A 23,529-nucleotide genomic window follows, 5' to 3' on the forward strand; every position below is an offset into this window, starting at 1 on the left:
TTTTAATATGCTATCTAGGTTGGTCATCACTTTCCTTCCAAGGAGTAAATGTCTTTTAATTTCATGGCTGCAGTCACCATCTGCAGTGATTTTGGAGCCCAAAAAAATAATGTCTGACACTGTTTACACTGTTTCCCCTTCTATTTGCCATGAAGTGATGAGACCAGCTGCCATGGTCTTAGTTTTCTGAATGTTAAGTTTTAAATCAACTTTTTTACTCTCCTCTTTCACTTTTCATCAAGAGGCTCTTTACTACTTCTTCACTTTCTGCCATAAGGGCGGTATCATCTGCATATCTGACGTTATTGATATTTCTCCCAGCAATCTTGATTCCAGCTTGTGCTTCCTCCAGCCCAGCGTTTCTCATGAGGTACTCTGCATATAAGTTAAATAAGCAGGGTGACAATATACAGCCTTGACGTACTTCTTCTCCTATTTGGAACCAGTCTGTTGTTCCATGTCCAGTTCTAACTGTTGCTTCCTGACCTGCATATGAGTTTCACAAGAAGCAGGTCAGGTGGTCTGGTTTTCCCATCTCTTTCAGAATTTACCAAAGTTTATTGTTTGGCATAGTCAGTAAAGCAGAAAGAGGTGTTTTTCTGGAACTCTCTTGCTTTTTGGTGGATCCAGCGGATGTTGGCAATTTGATCTCTGGTTCCTCTGCCTTTTCTAAAACCAGGTTGAACATCTAGAAGTTCACGGTTCACGTATTGCTGAAACCTGGCTTGGAAATATTTGGGCATTACTTTGCCAGCATGTGAGATGAATGCAGTTGTGCAGTAGTTTGAGCATTTTTTTGGCATTGCTTTTCTTTGGGATTGGAATGAAAACTGACCTTTGCCAGCTCTGTGGCCACTGCTGAGTTTTCCAAATTTGCTGACATATTGCGTGCAGCATGTTCACAGTATTGCCTTTTAATATTTGAAATAACTCAACTGGAATTCTATCACCTCCTCTAGCTTTGTTCGTCGTGATACTTCCTAAGGCCCACTTGACTTCACATTCCAGGATGTCTGGCTCTAGGTGAGTGTGAGTGATCACACCATCGTGATTATCTGGGTCGTGAAGATCTTTTTTGTGCATTTCTTCTGTGCACTGTTGCCACCTCTTCTTAATATCTTCTGCTTCTGTTAGGTCCATACTCTTTCTGTCCTTTATTGATCCCATCTTTGCATGAAATATTCCCTTGGTTTCTCTGATTTTCTTGAAGAGATCTCTAGTCTTTCCCATTCTGTTGTTTCCCTCTATTTCTTTGCACTGAAGCCTGAGGAAGGCTTCCATATCTCTCCTTGCTATTCTTTGGAACTCTATATTCAAATGGGTATATCTTCCCTTTTCTCCCTTGCTTTTGGCTTGTCTTCATTCCACAGCTATTTGTAAGGCCTCCTCAGACAGCCATTATGTTTCTTTGCGTTTCTTTTCTTGGGGATGATCTTGATCCCTGTCTACTGTAGAATGTCACAAACCTCCTTCCATAGTTCATCAGGCACTCTATCAGATCTAGTCCCTTAAATCTATTTCTCACTTCCATTGTATAATTGTAAGGGATTGATTCAGGTCATACCTTAATTGTCTAGTGGATATCCCTTCTTTCTTCAGTTTAAGTCTGAATTTGGCAATAAGTTCATGATCTGAGCTACAGTCAGCTCCCGGTCTTGCTTTTGCTGACTGTATAGAGCTTCTCCATCTTTGACTCCAAAGAATATAATCAATCTGATTTTGGTGTTGGCCATCTGGTGATGTCATGTCTAGAGTCTTCTCTTGTGTTGTTGGAAGATCACGTTTGTTATGACCAGTGCTTTCCCTTGGCAGAACTCTATTATCCTTTGCCCTGCTTCATTCTGTACTCCAAGGTCACATTTGCCTATTCCTCTGCTGCTTCTTGCCTTGGACGTGGGGTGTCTCCTCACGGCTGCCGCTCCTGACCTTGGAATCGGGGTGTATCCTCACGGCCGCCGCTGCTGTCCTTGGACACTGAGTATCTCCTCACGGCCGCCACTGCTGACGTTGGACGTGGGGTGTCTCCTCACCGCCGCCGCTGCTGATCTTGGACGTGGGGTGTCTCCTCACAGCCGCTGCCGCTAACCTTGGACGTGGGGTGTCTCCTTCAGCTGCTCCCCACTCCAGTGCCCTGCAGCAGCTGCTCGCCCTGAGAAAGGCGCAGCCTCCACAGATCGATGGAGGAAGTTCAGGCCAGACTTGCTTCTTAAGCTTTAAAGTGCCCAGTCCTCTCTACTGCATACAGTGATGTTCAGTGCATCACTAGAACTTTTCCATCTTCCAACTAAGATTTTATGACCATCGAACAGACCCTCCCTGCTCTCTTTCCAGCTCTTGGAACCACCTTCTACTACCTGCTTCTCTGAGTTTTCCTTTAGATACCTCAGGTAAATGGAATCGTGCAGGATTTGTCTTCCTGTAACTGACTTATTTCACTCTTATAATATCGTCCCACTTCATTCATATTGCTGAAAATGACAGGGTTTCCTTCGCTTTTAAAGGTTGAATCACATTGCAGTGTAAGTAAATACCACATTTTCTTTATTGATTTATCTCCCTGTGGACACGGGGCAATTTTTCTATCTTGGTTTTTTTGTACATATGGCAATGGATATGAGATTGTAGATATCTCCTGGACATTCTAGTTTTATTCCCTTTGGACATAAACTCAGATGAGTGATTGCTGGATCTTAGGAAAATTCTCTTAATAGTTTTTTGAGGGATTTCTAAACTGTCCCATAATGGCTATGCCATTTTCCATTCCTATCAACAGGGTACAAATGTTCCACTTCTCCACCTTCTTGCCAACGTATGTTATTTTATTTTTATAAAAATCATCCTGAAAGGCAGCATCTCCTTTTGACCTGGTTTCTTTATCACTGATGCTTAGTGATGTTGAGCACTTTTCTTATGTGTATACTGATCACTTCTATGTCTTCTCTGAAGAAATGTCTATTGAAATTTTTCACACATTAAAAAAATTTTTTTTCCATTTATTTTTATTAGTTGGAGGCTAATTACTTTACAATATTGTAGTGGTTTTTGCCATACATTGACATGAATCAGTCATGGATTTACACGTATTCCACATCCCGATCTCCCCTCCCACCTCCCTCTCCACCCGATCCCTCTGGTTCTTCCCAGTGCACCAGGCCCGAGAACTTGTCTCATGCATCCAACCTGGGCTGGTGATCTGTTTTACCCTTTATAATATACATGTATCAATGCTGTTCTCTCACAACATCCCACCCTCGCCTTCTCCCACAGAGTCCAAAAGTCTGTTCTGTACATCTGTGTCTCTTTTTCTGTTTTGCATATAGGTTATCATTACCATCTTTCTAAATTCCATATATATGCATTAGTATACTGTATTGGTCTTTATCTTTCTGGCTTACTTCACTCTGTATAATGGGCTCCAGTTTCATCCATCTCATTAGAACTGATTCAAATGAATTCTTTTAAATGGCTGAGTAATATCCCATGGTGTATATGTACCACAGCTTCCTTATCCATTCGTCTGCTGATGGGCATCTAGGTTGCTTCTATGTCCTGGCTATTATAAACAGTGCTGCGATGAACATTGGGGTGCACGTGTCTCTTTCAGATCTGGTTTCCTCAGTGTGTATGCCCAGAAGTGGGATTGCTGGGTCATATGGCAGTTCTATTTCCAGATTTTTAAGAAATCTCCACACTGTTCTCCATAGTGGTTGTACTAGTTTGCATTCCCACCAACAGTGTAAGAGGGTTCCCTTTTCTTCACACCCTCTCCAGCATTTATTGCTTGCAGAGTTCTGGATAGCAGCCATCCTGACTGGCGTGTAATGGTACCTCATTGTGGTTTTGATTTGCATTTCTCTGATAATGAGTGATGTTGAGCATCTTTTCATGTGTTTGTTAGCCATCTGTATGTCTTCTTTGGAGAAATGTCTGTTTAGTTCTTTGGCCCATTTTTTGATTGGATCATTTATTTTTCTGGAATTGAGCTTCAGGAGTTGCTTGTATATTTTTGAGATTAATCCTTTGTCTGTTGCTTCGTTTGCTATTATTTTCTCCCCATCAGAGGGCTGTCTTTTCACCTTGCTTACAGTTTCCTTTGTTGTGCAAAAGCTTTTAAGTTTCATTAGGTCCCATTTGTTTATTTTTGCTTTTACTTACAATATTCTGGGAGGTGGGTCATAGAGGATCCTGCTGTGTTTATGTCTTTCCACACATTTTTAAAACTCAATTATTTGCCTATTATGGTTTTGAAGTTGTAGTAGTTTCTTATATATTCCAGATATTGGCCCCTTATTCAGATATAAAGTTGCCACTTACTTCCTCTCATTCTGTATGTTGCCTTTCTGTTGATTGTTGAAGAAACTACTCTTTCTTCTCTTGGTAATTTTAGAACCTTGGCGAAGATCATTTTGTCACACATGTGTCATTTATTTATGTCACACATGTGTCAATTTATTAATGTGTCAGGGATGGGAAACCTGGGCTCATAAAACAGTAAATGTTTCCCTCCCCGCTCTGTACCTACTCTCTACTTAGTTGTACTACTTGAGCTCTGGGTCATGCCCTTCACCTCTGCCTACAAGTGAGCCCCCTACAGGGAATTTTCTTTGAATCTGAGTGTTCATCTTACTATTGGAATGTCCACAAGCACTCTCCAAATGCCTGACCTGTGTAAAAGAGCCCCAGGTATTCCTCCATATGAATGACATATCAGGACAACAAATCTTCTGCAATAAAGAACAAGGAGAACAGGCAGTGTGTTGCCTTTTCTTTATCTTTGGAGCTCTTAGAGGTGAACTTTCCAGTGTAGTAGCCGCTAGTCAGATCTGCTTATTTATAATTAACATATTTTAAGCAATACTTAACTTGCTATGTTAAAAAAAACACATAAAGAGCAAGCAATTGCTTGGTCAACCTAACCATATTTCAAGTGTGTCCATCCATAAGTGGTGGAATTTCAGATTCATAAGCTTGAATGTCAGAGAGAAGCACGGGAGAGGTCTGGGAACCAGGAGGGACGACAAGGAAGATGCTGTGTCAGTCAAGGGAAGGAGGAGAAATGGGTGGGTCAACTTGTATAATAGCTATGTTATTGCTCATGGTTGTCTTTCTACAGACTTTTTCCTGGAAAGTATTAGCAGCAGTGATGCAGAAGAGAATGCAGGGTAGGGAACAGCTTTCAGGTGGGATTTAGAGGCAGAGGCTTCCTGGACCACTTGCGTTACACTTGCTTCTTTAGAGATGAAGGAGGGCGAATATAAAGTCAGGAATTAGAAGGAACCATGTGTAGAACTGTGACTTGTTCCCCGCACATTTTAATGATATAATAGAGCTATGTGTCCATGTGCTTTATTGTGCTGTGCTTACTGTCATCGCCTCTTGCTTTCCGGTTTAGAAACGTCCTTCCTGACAAGACTACTCTTTCCTGTCCTTTCACTGCCAAATATGAAAGCTTGGCTCTGGTTAGTGCCTGCAGGGTATTATGTATCAGGGACTTTGGCTTCATGTTTAAATTCTCCTATGATGCACATATCCTAGTGAACACAAAAGTCTCATAGTCAGTTGTCACTGGAAACCAAGTTCTTGCAGTGAGTGTCAGGTGGTGGGTGAGACATGAACTGTCTCCCTCTGCACTTTCAGGACTTGTGGTTTCCCCTCATGATTGTCCTCACTGTTTCTTTCTCATGTAAAGGGTGCTCTCAGGGTTGGATGAGTCAAAGCACACGTGCTCTGGCGTCCCTGCCTGGGCTGAGTCTCCTGGAGCTCATCTCAGCACCACACCTCCCCAAGGGTGCTGTGCTGAAGGTGCTTCCCCGTGAGAGCAGTCCATGTCCAGCTGCCCCTAGAGACCAGCATGGCCACGGATTCTAGAGACTGTGAAGGGGCCGCTGGCTTTCTTTACACATTTGCTCATGAAGCCCTACTGACCTGGTCTCCTGGGACTACCCAGACCCAGGTCAGAGACTCAGAGCTGCAGGACCGAGGATCACTGCTCCTCTTAGAACCCGATGCTCCATGCAGACAGCCCTGCCCCTGCTCCCCACACCCCAGTCCTTCCCACCTTGTGACCCTTCCTCAAACATTCCCAGGTCTCATTCCTCCCAGTCCTTCCAAGGTTGGGGTAAACCCTATCTAGTGCTGTGTGTATATGAGGCTTCACTATCTGTAGAACCTTTGTGGCACCACTTCAGATTAAGACAGTTTGGACATGGTACTTTAATTGTAATATTCCTTTCATCCTCTCTAAGGCGCTAAGAGTCTTCGGCAGTTATTTTGAGAATTAAATATCTCCCAGTTATCTAAGGTTACCTCAGGCATAGCACACTTATTTGTCACCGGAAGTTGATTGTGTATCAAGGCTGTTACGAAAAATGTTGCAGTGAATTTAGGACTGTATATATCTCTCTGTGATACTGATTTAATTTCCTTTGTATATATATCAAGAACTGCATTTGTTGAATCATATGATATTCTGTTTGTACTTTTATAAGGAACCATTTTACTATTCTCCACAAAAGAGCTGTACAATTTACACTCCCACCAGCAGTGTGCATAGGTTCCAGCTCCCCATATCATGGCCTTAACCTGTTAACTTTTTGCCTTTATAGTACAAAACCTAACATGTGTGAGGTTTTGATTTGCATTCACCTGATGACTAGTGAGGTTGACAAACTTATCCTATATATGTTACTATTTGTATGTCTTTTTCCAGAAATGTCTATTTAAGTTTTTGCACAGTACTCAACTGGTTTATTTACCATTTTAATTTTGTATTTGTTTTGCATTTGAGTCATGGTGTTTTCTTATATGTTTTGAGTATGAGCTCTTTATCTGGTATTTGGTTTGTAATTGTTCTGTAGGTTATCTTTTTGTCACACTGATTATTAAAGAGGCTACCCTTTGTCTATCTTGTTGTCTTAGAACCTTGGTGAATTTCATCTGACCATGTGTCCATGAGTTTACTTGGGGCTCTTTATTCTGGTCTTTAAGGCTATTATCTGTTTCTATGTCACTATCATGGAGTTTTGATTCCAATATTTTTGTAATGTGTTTTGGAATGAGGAGGTGAGGAACTTTGATCTTTGCTCTCATTTTGTCTATTTGGAATCCTTAGTGGTTCCATATATATTTTGGGACTTGCTTTTTCCATTTGTATGAAAATGACATTAATATTTTGATTGGTGTTGCAGTGAATCTTTACTTAGCTTTCGGTAGTGTAGAAATGTCAACAGTAGTGACTCTAAAGTCTATGAGCGAGATCTGTCATCTCAGTTCCGCGTGCCTGTTTCATTCTCTCAATGGGGTGTGTAGTGTTCAGTGCACTGTTCATGTCTCTCTGAAGGCCCTGTGTCCCTCCCTCCCTGATCTCAGAGTCAGTGTTGGAGGGATGGGCTCGTGAGGAGATGCAAAGTCTCTCCCTCCCTCCTCACCTCTTCTCTGACGATGTTCAGCACAGGCGCCCTGGGCCCTGTCCCCCTGTTCCCTCAAGAGGAACACCTGCTGGGATTTCCTCTAAGATCTGGATGTCCCAGATCTTTCAGTGTCCCAAAGGCTCATGAGTACCTGGAATATGTGCATGAGCCCAGGAAATACCTACAGATGAATTATCAAATCAGGTCAGGCAAATACTCTGCAGAAGCAGTTGGACTACACTTCACAGGCCTGCAAGCCCTGTACTTGCCTGGACTTGAGACCCAAGACAGATTCCAGAGTCAATGACAGAGCTACCAAAGGAAAATAGATGGGATGTCTTGCATGTCTGAAGTGAAAGGGTCCTGGAGAGACACCCAGGGATAGCCGGTGACAGGCAGAACACAGCTGCAGTGTTCTTCACTTGGGGGTGGGGGGGCGGGATAAAGAGTCTACCAGTAACAGGGGGAATTAATAGCAGATTGTTTCATTGGTTACATTGGTTTCAATGGAAACCAGTAGAGGGCCACATCCCTCTCTTAGCCTCGCATTTTAAATACTTTAATGGGGCAGAGTTCTTTTCTTTGTTAGTATATCAGCAAACAGCCATCTTGAAAAGGCCATGAAATGCAGAGGGAATAACCAGGAGAGGGGTGGTAACATCCTATATATATTCATACATGCTCACTTACACAGTTGTGTCTGACTCTTTGTGACTCTACGGGCTCCTGTGTCTATGGTATCCATCAGGCAAGAATATTGAAGTGGTTGCATTTTCTCCTCTAAAACATCTTCCCAACCCAGGGATCGAACCCATGTTTTCTGCATTGGCAGGCAGATTCTTTACCACTGAGCCACGTGGGAAGCCCTACACCATCCTTTGCAGCAAAGTTCCCTGGTATTCCAAAAACTGTTCTGCCATAATCAAAAGTGGCAGAATAAGTGGTGCTAATCTTAATTTCCATTCAGTATTCTGTGCTGGCTCATATGGTTAAGAATTCAACTGCAATGCAGGAGACCTGTGTTCAAACCCTGAGTCAGGAAGATCCTTCGAATAAGCAAACGACTGGCCACTCCAGTATTCTTGCCTGGAGAATCCCATCACAGAGAGGCCTGGCTGGCTACACTCCACGGGGTCGAAAATTGTTGAACGCAACTGAGTGACTAAGCATGTGCACATATATAAACTTACATAGTGGTTGTTGTGTTTTATAGTGTGGTAGCCACTAACCAGATATGACGCTATAATTCTTAAAGGCATGTTTTACGTGTGTCAAAAACACTTGGATTTCAGGTTGGTTAGCATGAAGGTGAGAGCTCTAAAGGGCCTGTAGAAGTGAGAGGTTGAAAATTGGTTCTTTCAGCATCTCTGTCTTTAGGTTTGCAACTGAGATCAGTGTCTTACTGAAGGGCTCTGACTGCACAGAGCACAGATGACTGCCATCTGCTGTCCACAGTGGGTGTCTCTTCAGGACCCTGGGGAAGAGGTCAAGGTGATGCTGTGAGAGCCAGCAGGGCCTCAAATGGAGCAGGAGAAGTGGGTGGGTCGCTCATTCTGATCACCTTCTTGCTCATGGTTGTGTTTCTGTGGAATGCGTTGTGGAGAGCATTTGATGCAGTGATGAGGAAGGGGACACAGGCAGGAAACAACATTCAGATGGGACCTGATAGGAGAGGGCTCCTGGAACTCTAAGCCCTCTGCTTGGAGGCTAAGGCAGGTGAACATGAAACTGGGAAGAAGAAAATGTGTGCAGAGTTCTGACTCACTCTTTTCATATTTTAATGGCATGCTAAGAAATTTTGTCCTGGACTTGCCTTGAGCTGTGTTTATAATGACCTTTTCTTGCTTTGCTCTTCAAAGATTATTTTTCCCATAAGAGCTTCCTTTTCCTGCTTTTGTCACTGACTAGTGTGGAAGCCTGGTCTCTGGTCAGCACATCTCGGGTATTGTGCACTGCAGACTCTGCTTTCTATTGCATGCTGAACTATGAACATTTCTCTAGTTTCTTTTATATTTCTCCCACTTAGATGTGGGTCTAGGCCCTTTCCTCTAACTAGAGTTGACACAGGGTGAGGAGAGATTACTTATCAGTGACAGATGTCCTGGAAATAGCACCGGGTAATGTCCACAGTTAAGCCTGAAAAAGCCATGAGCCACTCAGGTCAGTCTCCTGTTGGAGCCCTCCACCACTAAGAATGAGCTCTGCAGTCCTGCCTGCTGGGATGAAGCCCAGGCCTCGTGGGGAGGCTTCCTGAAGCTCCTCCATCAAACCCAGCTTCAGCTGCAGACGTGGCAGTGATGTCATCTCCAGAGGAGTCCAGCTTCTAGTGTTAGTGTCAGCCCCAACTGGTGAGTCTCCTCTCCTGAGACCCCAGCATCCTAGAGCAGAAAGAGCCATCCCCATTGCGCCCTGTCTGATTTCCTCACCTTGGGACCGTGAGCAAAACAAAGAGGGTGCCTCATACAATGTCACTGGGGGGTAGTTTATAAAAAACATTTTATGTTAAAAGCAACGAGAAAAACACACCTGTGGAAAATTCACAGGTTACCAAGGAAGATAAATGAAGATCTGTGTGTCCTTCCTTCCCTCTTCTGTAGCCTTCTAGATTCAGTTTCTGGAAGTAGCAACTGTTAAGTTTTGGTCGTCTTTCCAGATTTATTAATGGAATGATCAGATAGCACTGACACTCTGAGAAGGACTTTTCTAAGAGCTTTACCTACATTCACTCATTACTCTTTGTTCACCATAGATTCTCAGGTGGTAGCCTGAAGGGGAGTCCTCTGAGTCATTCTGATTTCCTTCCCAAACGGGGTGTCTGAACTGCTGTGCTTTACTCCCTTTTGAATGATCTTCCTCCAATATATTTGGAAATATATTCCCTAGGGACTTGCCGGCAGTCTAGTGGTTAGGACTTTGCCTTCCAAATGCCTGGAAGCCAAAAGTCTGAAAGCATAAAAAACAACTGAAGCAATATTGTAACATATTGAATACATTAAAAAATCCTATTAAAGAAGAAACATTCCTTAGTTCTTTTTAAAATTTTATTCCTCATCTTCCTTATTTACACACACACACACACACACACACATTTTCCATCAAGCTGGGAAGCACTACATTTTTTCATTTAGAGTCATGTAATATTCTTTGCTATTTTCCACCCTCAGTCATATCTCAGTTGGGTAATCCTTGGAAAAAAATATGACACCATCTTAATTACTGTCTTACTTCATCAGGGCCCCACTTACTCTGTTAGTTCAGATCCTTGGGGGGGTGAGGTGGGTCAGCAGTGAAGGGCTTCCCGGCTGGCTCACACAGTAAAGAGCCTGCCTGCAGTGCAGGAGACGCAGGTTCGATCCCTGAGTCGGGAAAATCCCCTGGAGAAGGGAATGGCCACCCGCTCACGTGTTCTTGCCCAGAGAATCCCATGGATAGAAGAGACTGGCTGGCTACAGTCATTGAGATGCAAAGATTTGGACATGACTGGGTGGCTAACACTTTCATACTTTCTTGTTTTTTCATCAGTGATAAGGATTTGTACTAAACCTGGGCTTTGCAGATGGCTCAGTGGTAAAGAATCCACCTGCCAATGCAGGAGACAAGTAGACAAGAGTTCCATCCTTGGGTTGGGAATATCCCCTGGAAAGGAAATGGCAACCTACTCCAGTATTCTTGCCTTGAAAATTCCATGGACAGAGGAGCCCGGCGGGCTATAATCCACGGGGTCGCAAAGAGTCAGACGCGACTGAACACACAGGCGCACACACACATTACACCATTCCGTACCTTGTAAGGGCACCTACTTTGTTTTAATAGGGCAGCTTCTCATCTTTCTCCTAGAGTTTTCACTTCTGTGTTTAGGGGGCCGGTCACTTACCATCTGATAACCAGTGCTCATGACCATCACGAACACTGGGTGTGATTAGGTTTTAATTATGACCCAGAACACACATTTAGTCCTGAAGTTTTGTATTGTCTAAAGTTCTTCATTTAGAAAAAGAGTAACTACACTCACCCAACCTACAGGTGAAAACATAGTGATTTGTTTTTTGTTATTTGTTCAGTGAATAGCCAGGATTAACATACAATAAAGATAAACTGTTAAATGAATTGGCAGAGATTGAGAGGTAAGTAAGTCTGTACATTTAGGTGCATACAGAGGAAAGGAAGTGATATGTGTAGAGAATGAGAAAAGGGTTTAAGGAATTTGATAAGGATATGGTTAGAGAATAGGACATTTTGCAATTGAATTTTGATAATGTTGCTTTTTATATCAACTGGAACATAGTTTAAATTACTTGGTCTAGAAATTTCTGGTGACATAGAAATACTAGAAATGATTGGAGATGATATATGTATATATGTGTTTATATATATATGTGTGTGTTATATATATATATGGATATAATTCATTTATGCTCAACGTGTTAGCCTTGTCCCTCTTCACCCTGTGATGTTCACAAACATCTATATTTGGGGGACAGGCCATTTTCTCTCATATAACTTATTTTCTGAATCAGGGCAGAATCTTTAAGCCTGGGATTCAGTGTTGACATAAAATGTTCACTCTGAAAAGCTAAATTTGCCCATAGAAGCACACTTTCTATATGGCAGCCTTTGGACTCCTCCTGTGCAGAGTCCAGCTTACGCTGAAAGTTCTGTGAGGAATCGTCTCCATGGAAATGTCATGATACACATTCTGCATTCCGTACCAATTGCCACTTTGAGCTGAGAAGTTCAAGTGAGAAGAGCTGTACTTGAGTGTTTTGGTTTGTTTCATTTTTTTTCTTTTGTGATTTGTTGGAGTGTTTTAAAATGGGCAACTTGAATTGTTGTTTTAGAGGTACGTTCCTACTGATTGAAGGCTGTTTCTTCAAATGGGCTGGTTAACTTTTACTGAAGCTTTCTCCTCATCTTTTTTTTTTTTTAATTTCCATCATTCTAGTTTATCTACAGAGGTATAGATGTATTATATACTTTTACTTTATTCCTTAGTTTATACTTTTTGATTCTTCTGTCACCTGGCAGCCTTAAATATCTTCCCAAATGTAGAAAAATGTACAATTTTCTAGTGACAGTTGTGTACACACTCTACCAGAGAATAGATGGAAAGAACTGAAGCAGGAGAACCATGATGAGTCCCCAGAAATGGATATTACAGGAAAAGGGGATTACGGCTCAACTCTTCTAAATGTAGCTTCCCAAATCTACAAGTGCGTTCAGTGTAAACCCAGAAACTTTAAAAATGAGAAAAGCTGGGATTTGCTGGTGAAATTTCCATGGGTGGATGTGAGCAGGATCACTGTTTGCCTTTGCAGGGAGTTTGGTGAGACGGGGCATTGCTGCTGGGTTACTAGGATGAACATGTGGTCACTGAGGGAAGGAGGGTCTGTCTGTCGATCCTCAAGGAGAATCTTGGGGTGAGATCTCTAGTCTATGAGTATGGACATGAATTTCAAAAAGAATATGGGGCTCTGCTGTCTTCCACTACAGGGTCTAGAGCATGATGAGTTGATACAGTCAGAATTTTAGTGAGGGAAGACTCGAGCTCCTGCCTATTCTTAGCTAGCGCTTCATCCAGGCTGCTGAAATCAGTGCTCTGATCAGCTGTGAGACTGAACATCAGAGACGTAATTAAGACACCACAGCCCAGCACAGGTGGCCACCTTCCCAGTTAACTCACATTAACTCCTCATCCAGACTTGGTCAGTGGAAGGGAAGCTAATTGGTGGAGCCATCATGTAGCTTTTGGTGTAGAAAATTCTGAGCTCTGAGCCAACTCGGAAGCCAAACAGACCACTCGTCACTCAGCAAAATGACATGGAAAAGGCTGTTGTTTCATGGTTGTCCATGTGAAGAATCTGTGGGGGATGGACAGGTGAAATCCTATGGTTCTTCTGAGGAGCTTTGCCTCAGAAGAAAGTTGTATTTTTGATCAGAAATGGAAATATAGAGACAAATGGTGGAAGGAGGATTTGAGTTATTTTTTAGGCTGAGTCTTCTTCTCCAGGGCGTCCAGCTCTCATCCGCAGAAAACTAGGGGCAGGAGCATTTGAGAGGGGGGTGGCATTCACCATTGTGTGCTCTTGGAAAGTCACTTGATCTCTCTAAATGTCAATACCCTCCACTGTAATGTATGTTCACAGCCCCCACTCTGTCCCCACATCCTCCCCAACAGGGCTGTGTGTCAGAGGAGGTGATAATAGATACTCTACATAAACTGTAAAGCCTTGTTTCTGTGTAAAAGCTGAGGTAAGCTTCCATCCCCACTTACTTAGAACCATCAAAATGCCCTCTCTGCTTTCAACTGCTACTAAAGGTCCACCTTATTCTTGACATCACTCAAGACTGAACTCTTACAGAGCATTTATGAGGCTTTTCTATGTATTTATTTGACTGCTTTGGGTCTTGGTTGTGGCACATGGGATCTCCGTTGCACCATGCGGATCTTTCGCTGCAGGGCGCTGGCTCTCTAGTTGTGCTACTTGGGCTCAGTAGTTGCACCATGTGGGCTTAGCTGCTCTGAGGCATGTAGGATCTTACTCCCCTGACCAGAAATCAGACACCTATTCCCTGCATTTCAAGGCAGATACTTAAGCACTTGATTTCCAGGTAAGTCCCTCCTTCATTTATCTACCCTTTTACCTAAATTTAATCATTCTTGGCCTCATAATACTAAAAATAGGCCATATTAACATTTCTCCAACTCAGTACAGGAAACTGAGGCAAAGAGAGATCCAAATGTCTTTCCCATGTACCTGCTTCTCCTGAACAGGATCTGAATCCAGTCCATCAGGCATGGTCACCATGCTCTGCTGAGCTTCTAGGTCTGTTAAATAGAGATATCTGCGCACAGCCAGTCTGTGGGTGTTTTCAGTGCACATAAACCGCAGACCTTCCTAAGTCCACCTTGGATTCAGGAGGCCCTGCTAGGCATCTGGTGAGGAAGGGGATCGAGGATTGAACTGTTGATCAATGATTATTAATTCCCGTGTGGTTCTCTGCCAGCAAGATGTCTACAGCTCTCCCCATTATAATGCATTTCACAGGATGTATTGTCCAGAAGGCGAGGAGAAAGATCCCTCGGAGGTCAAGAAGATCAGTGACCAGCTGGTTAAAGAGGGTTAGTTGTTGGCCACATAATAGGGTGCACGCTCTCACTGACCCAGATGAAGGTACTGTGGAATTTTCCTCATCAAGTTGACTCAAGAATAATTACTGTAGTATGTTCAGTGCCTCATATTTAAGAAAAGCTGAAATAATAAACAGTGTTCTATTTCATGTGTTCAAATTGAAACTTACTATATCAGTTGGTACTGTTTTAACTGTGGAAGGACATAAGCATTTTAAATTCATCATATGGTTCATGATTAAGAGTGGAGATGGTCTCTAGCTATGGTTTGGACATTAGCTAATTTTTTAACATTAGTAGTGATATGTTCCTCCCTAAAGCCATGTTTCAAAATTTCTTTCAATTATTAGACTTTATTTAGAACAGGATTACATTGACACAAAAGTTGTACAGATAATATAGAAAATTCCTGTACCCCATCACTTCAGTTTCAGCTAGCAAATGTTACTCACAGATAACGTATGTGTGGTACATTTATTACAATTAGTGAGATGATATACTTTTAGTAATTAAAAATCCATAGTTCACCTGAGAGTCACACTCTGTGTTGTTACATTGAATGACACTTTAACTATGCACAGTATTGTTTATCATCGTCATGGTAACAGACAGAAGCCTGTGCGCTCATGTTCTCAGTACGCTGTAAGCACTCAAATGATGGAAACAACCCGAAGGCCATCATGTGATGAGTGGATAAATACAATGTGATATGTACTCAGAATGGAATACTCCTCAGCCATAAAAATAAATCAAGGGTTGAAATATGCTACAAAATGGATGGCCCAAATAATACAAAAAAATTTTATAGTTAGTGAAATAAGGCAGGCACAAAAAGACAAATATTGTATTATTCTACTCTCTTAAGGTACATAGAATAAGCTAACTCACAGAAACTGGAAATAGAAATTACCAAAGCCAGGAGGCAAGAGGGAAGGTGGACAATGACTTAATGGATACAGAGGTTATATTGTGTCTGGCGAAAAAGATTTATATGTAGATGGTGTTGATAGATACACAGCATTGTGAATATAGAAAGTTATATGAAACTTTTTAATTCCTAAAAATTATGAAAAGAATAAATGCAATGTATCTTTGGTCACAATGCTCAGCTGCTAAGTCGTGTCTGACTGTTGGTGAGCCCATGGACAGCAGCACACCAGGCTTCCCTGTCCTTCACTATCTCCTGGAGTTTGCTCAGATTCATGCCCACTGAGTCGATGATGCTATCCAGGCAGCTCATCCTCAGTGCCCCCCAACCCTTTCCTCCTGCCCTCAATCTTTCCCAGCATCAGGGGCTTTTCCAGTGAGTCTGCCCTTCACATCAGGTGGCCAAAGTGTTGGAAGCTTCAGCATCAGTCCTTCCAATGAATAGTCAGTGTTGATTTCCTTTGGGATTGACTGGCTTTATCTCCTTGCTGCTCAAGGAACTCTCAAGAGTCTCTTCAGCACCACTGTTCTAAAGCATCAATTCTTTGGCACTCAGCCTTCTTTATGCTCCAAGTCTCTCAAATGTACATGACTACTGAAGCACAGTTTGATTTTTAGTGTTTCCCTTTGTTAGACTGACAATTTCAAGTTGAAAACTGTTGCTTCATGACTTTATTTTTTAGCTGAATTCCAATGAAGTTTCAAAATATTCAAGACAGCTGATGTATACAGTTTTTAATTTGATGGATGAATGTTGAGTCTTTCCCAGCAGATAAATAATTCGAAAGGGCATTTTTAAAAAATGACAATGTAAATTACAAACTGTAGTCAGAAGCAGTTTCCTCAGCAGGTTCCCCTTAGCGAGAAAGTTAAAGAAACTCTGACTCGTTTCTGAAGCGTTCATCTCCTCTGCCTTCCTCCACCCATGAGGAAGGTTGTCCGACACATCTCAGCCCACACTTATTAACCGTGCACATCCACACACTTCCCCCGTGTATCCACATTACCAAGGTCTTCCCGATCAGCGTCACAGATGTCCTAACAATTCCTCTGTGTCCTCGTAGAGCTCCCTGAGGGGCAGGTGGAGGAGGTATCCAATTCAACGCTGGAGGAAGAGGCTCTGCCCAGCTCTGTGGTAAGTACGCCTTGTTTATCTGAGATAACAGTGTTGCTTCATGACTTTATCTTTTTAGCCGAATTCAAATAAAGTTTCAAAATATTCAAGACAGCTGATATATACAATTTTTAATTCAATGGATGAATGTTTAGTCTTTCCCAGAAAATAAATAACTCAAAAGGGCATTTTTTAAGAATGACAACATAAATTAAAAACTGTAGACAGGAGCAGTTTTCTCGGCAGAAAATATTCTTTATTGAAATAAAAATTTTTAATTGCTGATCAAAATGGGCTTGAGAGATCTTTCAGGAAAAGCTTCAACCTTTCCTACAGAAGTCCTCTATGTTTTCTTTTGGGGCTGTGGACTCAACAACACTTTCCCATTTGGTTTTCTGAGAACAAAAAGAGAACAAAAGACCTGAATGCATGGTACTCAAGATGCTGACAGCCTCACACTCTTTTCTTCTCTCTAATCACAGACATGTGAAGCAGACAACGAACATGGTAAGTACTCAGGGATCTTCCTTCTACTGAGGAACAATGTGGTTGATGAAGGTGGGGCTCTCTCTCTGGCTTTGGTTTGAGAGGCCCCCTGACGCTGGCTTCTTATAGGGGTGAGGGCTGGGGGTGCAGAGAAGAGACTAATCTCCCAGGATGCCTGTGTTCTATGGTCCCTGGAACAAACTCCATCATTTAGAGGCTGTGGGTTTGTGTGAATCAGGTCCCACATGTGGGCCCATGTGTTGTGATTCTGATGCTCTATGTGTGTATGTGTGTTTCCTCAGAGCTTTCCCTCTTACACAGCGCAAGTCAACTGTGAGCTTTCTAAACACTTCTCATCACCACTGCACACTGGCTATATGTTACCTGATTCTTTCCTCAACTCAGCCATTCCTCAAGTTTGGTTACTATTCATTCTCCCCAAATGGAGGTGGTGCTGAGAAAAAGGGCCCAAGCTCTTGACCTCGTAACTGGAAAAGCCAAACTGAGAACCTAGGGGTAGCCCCAGTGTGATGGCTCTGGACCCCCGACCTGCACTTATCACTCAGTCTGGAAATCCTAGTCATGGAGCAAGGGGGTCCCTGCGTCTATGTTTATGCCTGGAGGTACTGGCAGCTCCAGAGGTCCAGATCCTGCCCATCATTATAAACTGGGCTCGGTGCTTATGCAACCCAGGGCAAGAATAGGTGGATTAACAGCTAATTTGGGAAAGTCATTAGTGTGAAACACACCTCAAGACTTTTTTCCTGGTCAATTCAGATTCTGAGAGTCTGTGGCCTCGTGTAGACAGTATAGGTCATATCTCGTGGTGCTAGTGTCATTGTTTAAACTAGGAAAAAAGCAGATTATCTTCAGAGTAATTTCATTGTACTGGGTGACATTACCACAAGCCTTACATTGATTCAACCCTATAGCACACACTCAAGGGAAGGTGTCAAATAGGTCTCACGCTGGGACTCGATAGTTTGCCTAATCACCATGACTCTTGTAGTAAATCTCCTGCACAGCTGGGTCAGAGATAGTCAGGTTCACCCCATGCGTCCTCTCCATAATGAACTGTCCCACTCAATGCATGGCTTGTGTGAGTGTGGCCGGCCACTGACTCAGGGACGTGCAAATATTGTTTGGAAAATGAACACTGGAAAGAAACATTACCTGAATGTTACTAGCTTAATAGCGATTTGGCAAGTGAGAATTGCATTCAGTCCTCTAACAGAGACTGCGTTTAATCAAGAACAAACTCTCTCAGACAACTCAGTAAGTAAAGTAGCTTTAACTGAATCCTGGGGAGGCAGTGATCTAGGAAGAAATCCTTCTGGATAGGGCTTGTTTTGCAGAAGATGTAAATAGGCAGGAGGTTCATGAGTCTCTGTCATTGAAAGGTGACATACATTTTAGTGTTTCTTTTTTCCCAGTCTGTTAGGTTATCACTAGTTAAAATGCAGAGGTTCTGTTTCATTATTTCCTGCTCCTCCGATTTGCTCTTATTTATACAACAAAGAGGATGATTCAACAGCAACTCAGTCCCAAGTTACTGACGCCTTAAGCATACACTCCACCCCTTGCCCCCGCCCCAACAAAAAGTTTCCTGAGTGATTAGTGAGCAGCTTCACCTGTGCCCCAATGTCTCTTCCTTGTCCCTCTAGCTTCCCAGGAGAGTCTGGTGATGGCACCCTTCCAGGACTTGCCTGAGGTACAGGCTCTGAGTACTGTGAACGTAAGTGCACCTTATTTGATCTGGGATAACATTGTTGCTTCACCTTATCTGTTATTCAGACAAATACAGTTATAGTCATCTGACAATTTACATTCCCACTGAGGCATGTAATTCCTTGGCTGGGAAAAGAATGAGGATAAATCTATTATCAACACAGACCTGTTTCAAAAGGACATTAAAAATGACAGCATCATTTACTACTGTAGGTACTTTGCTTAGCAGAAAGTACTCTTTCTTGAAAAGCAATGTGTTCTTGTTGGACAAATTGAAACTGAGAGATCTTATGTGAAAGGGACTTTGCAACAGGACACTCTGTGTTTTCCTTTGGAGTCACTGAAATAAAGAGTTTTAGTTATCTGAGGAGACAAACCACATGACAGAAAACTTAGTGCACGAAGTTCAGGATGCTGACACCTCACTCTGTTTCCTTCTCTCCAGTCACAGGAATCTGGGGAAGCCAGTGAACACGGTAAATATTCAGGGATCATCATTCTGCTGAGGTACAATCCAACTGATAAAGCTGGGGTTCTCTGACTGGCTCTGGTTGGAGAGTGGCCCTGATGCTGGATTCCTACTTGGGGTGCGGGCGGGAGGTGCAGAGAAGAGACTGATCTCCCAGGAAAGAACAGTGTCTTTGTTCTGTGGTACCTGGAGGCAATGACATCATTTCGATGCTGTGGGTTTGTGTGAATCGGGGTTGGGGGCCCATGTGTGGGCCCACTGGTACGATTCTGAAGCTCTGTGTCTCTGTGTGTTTCCTCAGGAGGTTTCCTTCTTACACAGCACAAGTCACCTGTGAACTTTCTCAGCACTTCTCATCACCTCTGCACACTGTCTATACATTACCTGATTCTTTCCTCAGCTCAGCCATTCCTCATGTTTGCTTAATATTCATTTTCCTCACGTGAAGAAGGTGCTGAGGACAATGGCCCCAGCTCTCGACCCTCCTTTGTTGAAAAGCCAAACTGAGAACCTCGGCGTGTTCCCATTGTGACTGCTCTGGACCCCTGACCTTCAGTTATCACTCAGCGTTAAAATCCTAGTCACGGAGCAAGGGGTCCATGCATCTGTGTTTTTGCCTGGATGTACTAGAGCTCCACAGGTCCAGACCGTGTCCATCATTGTAAGATGGTCTCAGTGGTCAAGGAACCCAGGGCAAATAGAAGTAGATTATCACCAACGTTGGCACAGTCATTACTGTGATAGGCACTTAGGCACTGACATCCTCCTGGTCAGTTCACAGATCTGAGAGGTGTATGCCCTGGTTTAGACAGGACAGGCCAAATCTGTTGGTGCTAGTGTCATTGCTTAACCAAGGACAAAAGCAGATTACCATCAGGGAGATATTTCACTGTACTGGGTGACAACACCCTAAGCCTTACATTGGTTAAACCCTGCAGCACACTCTCAAGGGAAGGTGTCAAATAGACCTCACCGTGGAACTTGACAGTCTGCTTGGTGACATTGACTCTTGTAAACCTCCTGCATAGCCGAGTCCAAGAAATTCAACGTTTACCCCATGCTTTCTCTCCATAATGAACTGTCCCACTCAATGTATGGCTTCTCTGAGTGTGAACAGACATTCATTCAGGGACGTGCAAATATTCTTTGGGAAATGAAGACTGGCAAGAAACATGACCTGAATGATACTGGCTTAATAGCTATTTGGCAAGTGAGAATTGCATTCAGTCCTCTAACAGAGACTGCGTTTAATCAAGAACAAACTCTCTCAGACAACTCAGTAAGTAAAGTAGCTTTAACTGAATCCTGGGGAGGCAGTGATCTAGGAAGAAATCCTTCTGGATAGGGGTTGTTTTGCAGAAGATGTAAACAGGCAGGAGGTTCATGAGTCTCTGTCATTGAAAGGTGGCATACATTTTAGTGTTTCTTTTTTCCCAATCTGTTAGGTTATCACTAGTTAAAATGCAGAGGTTCTGTTTCATTATTTCCTGCTCCTCCGATTTGCTCTTATTTATACAACAAAGAGGATGATTCAACAGCAACTCAGTCCCAAGTTACTGACGCCTTAAGCATACACTCCACCCCATGCCCCCGCCCCAACAAAAAGTTTCCTGAGTGATTAGTGAGCAGCTTCACCTGTGCCCCAATGTCTCTTCCTTGTCCCTCTAGCTTCCCAGGAGAGTCTGGTGATGGCACCCTTCCAGGACTTGCCTGAGGTACAGGCTCTGAGTACTGTGAACGTAAGTGCACCTTATTTGATCTGGGATAACATTGTTGCTTCACCTTATCTGTTATTCAGACAAATACAGTTATAGTCATCTGACAATTTACATTCCCACTGAGGCATGTAATTCCTTGGCTGGGAAAAGAATGAGGATAAATCTATTATCAACACAGACCTGTTTCAAAAGGACATTAAAAATGACAGCATCATTTACTACTGTAGGTACTTTGCTTAGCAGAAAGTACTCTTTCTTGAAAAGCAATGTGTTCTTGTTGGACAAATTGAAACTGAGAGATCTTATGTGAAAGGGACTTTGCAACAGGACAGTCTGTGTTTTCCTTTGGAGTCACTGAAATAAAGAGTTTTAGTTATCTGAGGAGACAAACCACATGACAGAAAACTTAGTGCACGAAGTTCAGGATGCTGACACCTCACTCTGTTTCCTTCTCTCCAGTCACAGGAATCTGGGGAAGCCAGTGAACACGGTAAATATTCAGGGATCATCATTCTGCTGAGGTACAATCCAACTGATAAAGCTGGGGTTCTCTGACTGGCTCTGGTTGGAGAGTGGCCCTGATGCTGGATTCCTACTTGGGGTGCGGGCGGGAGGTGCAGAGAAGAGACTGATCTCCCAGGAAAGAACAGTGTCTTTGTTCTGTGGTACCTGGAGGCAATGACATCATTTCGATGCTGTGGGTTTGTGTGAATCGGGGTTGGGGGCCCATGTGTGGGCCCACTGGTACGATTCTGAAGCTCTGTGTCTCTGTGTGTTTCCTCAGGAGGTTTCCTTCTTACACAGCACAAGTCACCTGTGAACTTTCTCAGCACTTCTCATCACCTCTGCACACTGTCTATACATTACCTGATTCTTTCCTCAGCTCAGCCATTCCTCATGTTTGCTTAATATTCATTTTCCTCACGTGAAGAAGGTGCTGAGGACAATGGCCCCAGCTCTCGACCCTCCTTTGTTGAAAAGCCAAACTGAGAACCTCGGCGTGTTCCCATTGTGACTGCTCTGGACCCCTGACCTTCAGTTATCACTCAGCGTTAAAATCCTAGTCACGGAGCAAGGGGTCCATGCATCTGTGTTTTTGCCTGGATGTACTAGAGCTCCACAGGTCCAGACCGTGTCCATCATTGTAAGATGGTCTCAGTGGTCAAGGAACCCAGGGCAAATAGAAGTAGATTATCACCAACGTTGGCACAGTCATTATTGTGATAGGCACTTAGGCACTGACATCCTCCTGGTCAGTTCACAGATCTGAGAGGTGTATGCCCTGGTTTAGACAGGACAGGCCAAATCTGTTGGTGCTAGTGTCATTGCTTAACCAAGGACAAAAGCAGATTACCATCAGGGAGATATTTCACTGTACTGGGTGACAACACCCTAAGCCTTACATTGGTTAAACCCTGCAGCACACTCTCAAGGGAAGGTGTCAAATAGACCTCACCGTGGAACTTGACAGTCTGCTTGGTGACATTGACTCTTGTAAACCTCCTGCATAGCCGAGTCCAAGAAATTCAACGTTTACCCCATGCTTTCTCTCCATAATGAACTGTCCCACTCAATGTATGGCTTCTCTGAGTGTGAACAGACATTCATTCAGGGACGTGCAAATATTCTTTGGGAAATGAAGACTGGCAAGAAACATGACCTGAATGATACTGGCTTAATAGCTATTTGGCAAGTGAGAATTGCATTCAGTCCTCTAACAGAGACTGCGTTTAATCAAGAACAAACTCTCTCAGACAACTCAGTAAGTAAAGTAGCTTTAACTGAATCCTGGGGAGGCAGTGATCTAGGAAGAAATCCTTCTGGATAGGGGTTGTTTTGCAGAAGATGTAAACAGGCAGGAGGTTCATGAGTCTCTGTCATTGAAAGGTGGCATACATTTTAGTGTTTCTTTTTTCCCAATCTGTTAGGTTATCACTAGTTAAAATGCAGAGGTTCTGTTTCATTATTTCCTGCTCCTCCGATTTGCTCTTATTTATACAACAAAGAGGATGATTCAACAGCAACTCAGTCCCAAGTTACTGATGCCTTAAGCATACACTCCACCCCATGCCCCCGCCCCAACAAAAAGTTTCCTGAGTGATTAGTGAGCAGCTTCACCTGTGCCCCAATGTCTCTTCCTTGTCCCTCTAGCTTCCCAGGAGAGTCTGGTGATGGCACCCTTCCAGGACTTGCCTGAGGTACAGGCTCTGAGTACTGTGAACGTAAGTGCACCTTATTTGATCTGGGATAAGATTGTTGCTTCACCTTATCTGTTATTCAGACAAATACAGTTATAGTCATCTGACAATTTACATTCCCACTGAGGCATGTAATTCCTTGGCTGGGAAAAGAGTGAGGATAAATCTATTATCAACACAGACCTGTTTCAAAAGGACATTAAAAATGACAGCATCATTTACTACTGTAGGTACTTTGCTTAGCAGAAAGTACTCTTTCTTGAAAAGCAATGTGTTCTTGTTGGACAAATTGAAACTGAGAGATCTTATGTGAAAGGGACTTTGCAACAGGACAGTCTGTGTTTTCCTTTG

At 43.0% G+C, this 23,529-nt stretch overlaps 1 protein-coding gene and 1 long non-coding RNA gene across 15 annotated transcripts in view; one reads left to right on the top strand and one right to left on the bottom strand.

The window, feature by feature from the left end:
• LOC122452557 overlaps nucleotides 1-23,529 on the top strand; it is a 72,450-nt gene that overhangs the window by 37,007 nt on the left and 11,914 nt on the right. For 8 of the 14 annotated variants that reach the window (XM_043486278.1, XM_043486280.1, XM_043486282.1 and 5 more), the window contains exons 3-10: nucleotides 14,456-14,581; nucleotides 16,530-16,600; nucleotides 17,062-17,086; nucleotides 18,730-18,800; nucleotides 19,239-19,269; nucleotides 20,931-21,001; nucleotides 21,440-21,470; nucleotides 23,132-23,202. In XM_043486278.1, coding sequence (XP_043342213.1) covers nucleotides 14,456-14,581; nucleotides 16,530-16,600; nucleotides 17,062-17,086; nucleotides 18,730-18,800; nucleotides 19,239-19,269; nucleotides 20,931-21,001; nucleotides 21,440-21,470; nucleotides 23,132-23,202 — 497 coding nt within the window. Of the gene's footprint in view, nucleotides 1-14,455; nucleotides 14,582-16,529; nucleotides 16,601-17,061; nucleotides 17,087-18,729; nucleotides 18,801-19,238; nucleotides 19,270-20,930; nucleotides 21,002-21,439; nucleotides 21,471-21,764; nucleotides 22,743-23,131; nucleotides 23,203-23,529 lie in introns of all 14 variants that reach the window. The other 6 variants (XM_043486275.1, XM_043486276.1, XR_006272746.1 and 3 more) reach the window with 5 other exon arrangements.
• The window catches only part of LOC122452559, a 34,750-nt gene continuing 28,022 nt past the window's right edge, over nucleotides 16,802-23,529 (bottom strand). The window contains exon 3 of the long non-coding RNA XR_006272748.1: nucleotides 16,802-16,974. This is a non-coding gene — a long non-coding RNA (uncharacterized LOC122452559). The remainder of the gene's footprint in view (nucleotides 16,975-23,529) is intronic.

The sequence above is a fragment of the Cervus canadensis genome, chromosome 13, assembly GCF_019320065.1.
Source record: "Cervus canadensis isolate Bull #8, Minnesota chromosome 13, ASM1932006v1, whole genome shotgun sequence".
Lineage (NCBI taxonomy): Eukaryota > Metazoa > Chordata > Mammalia > Artiodactyla > Cervidae > Cervus > Cervus canadensis.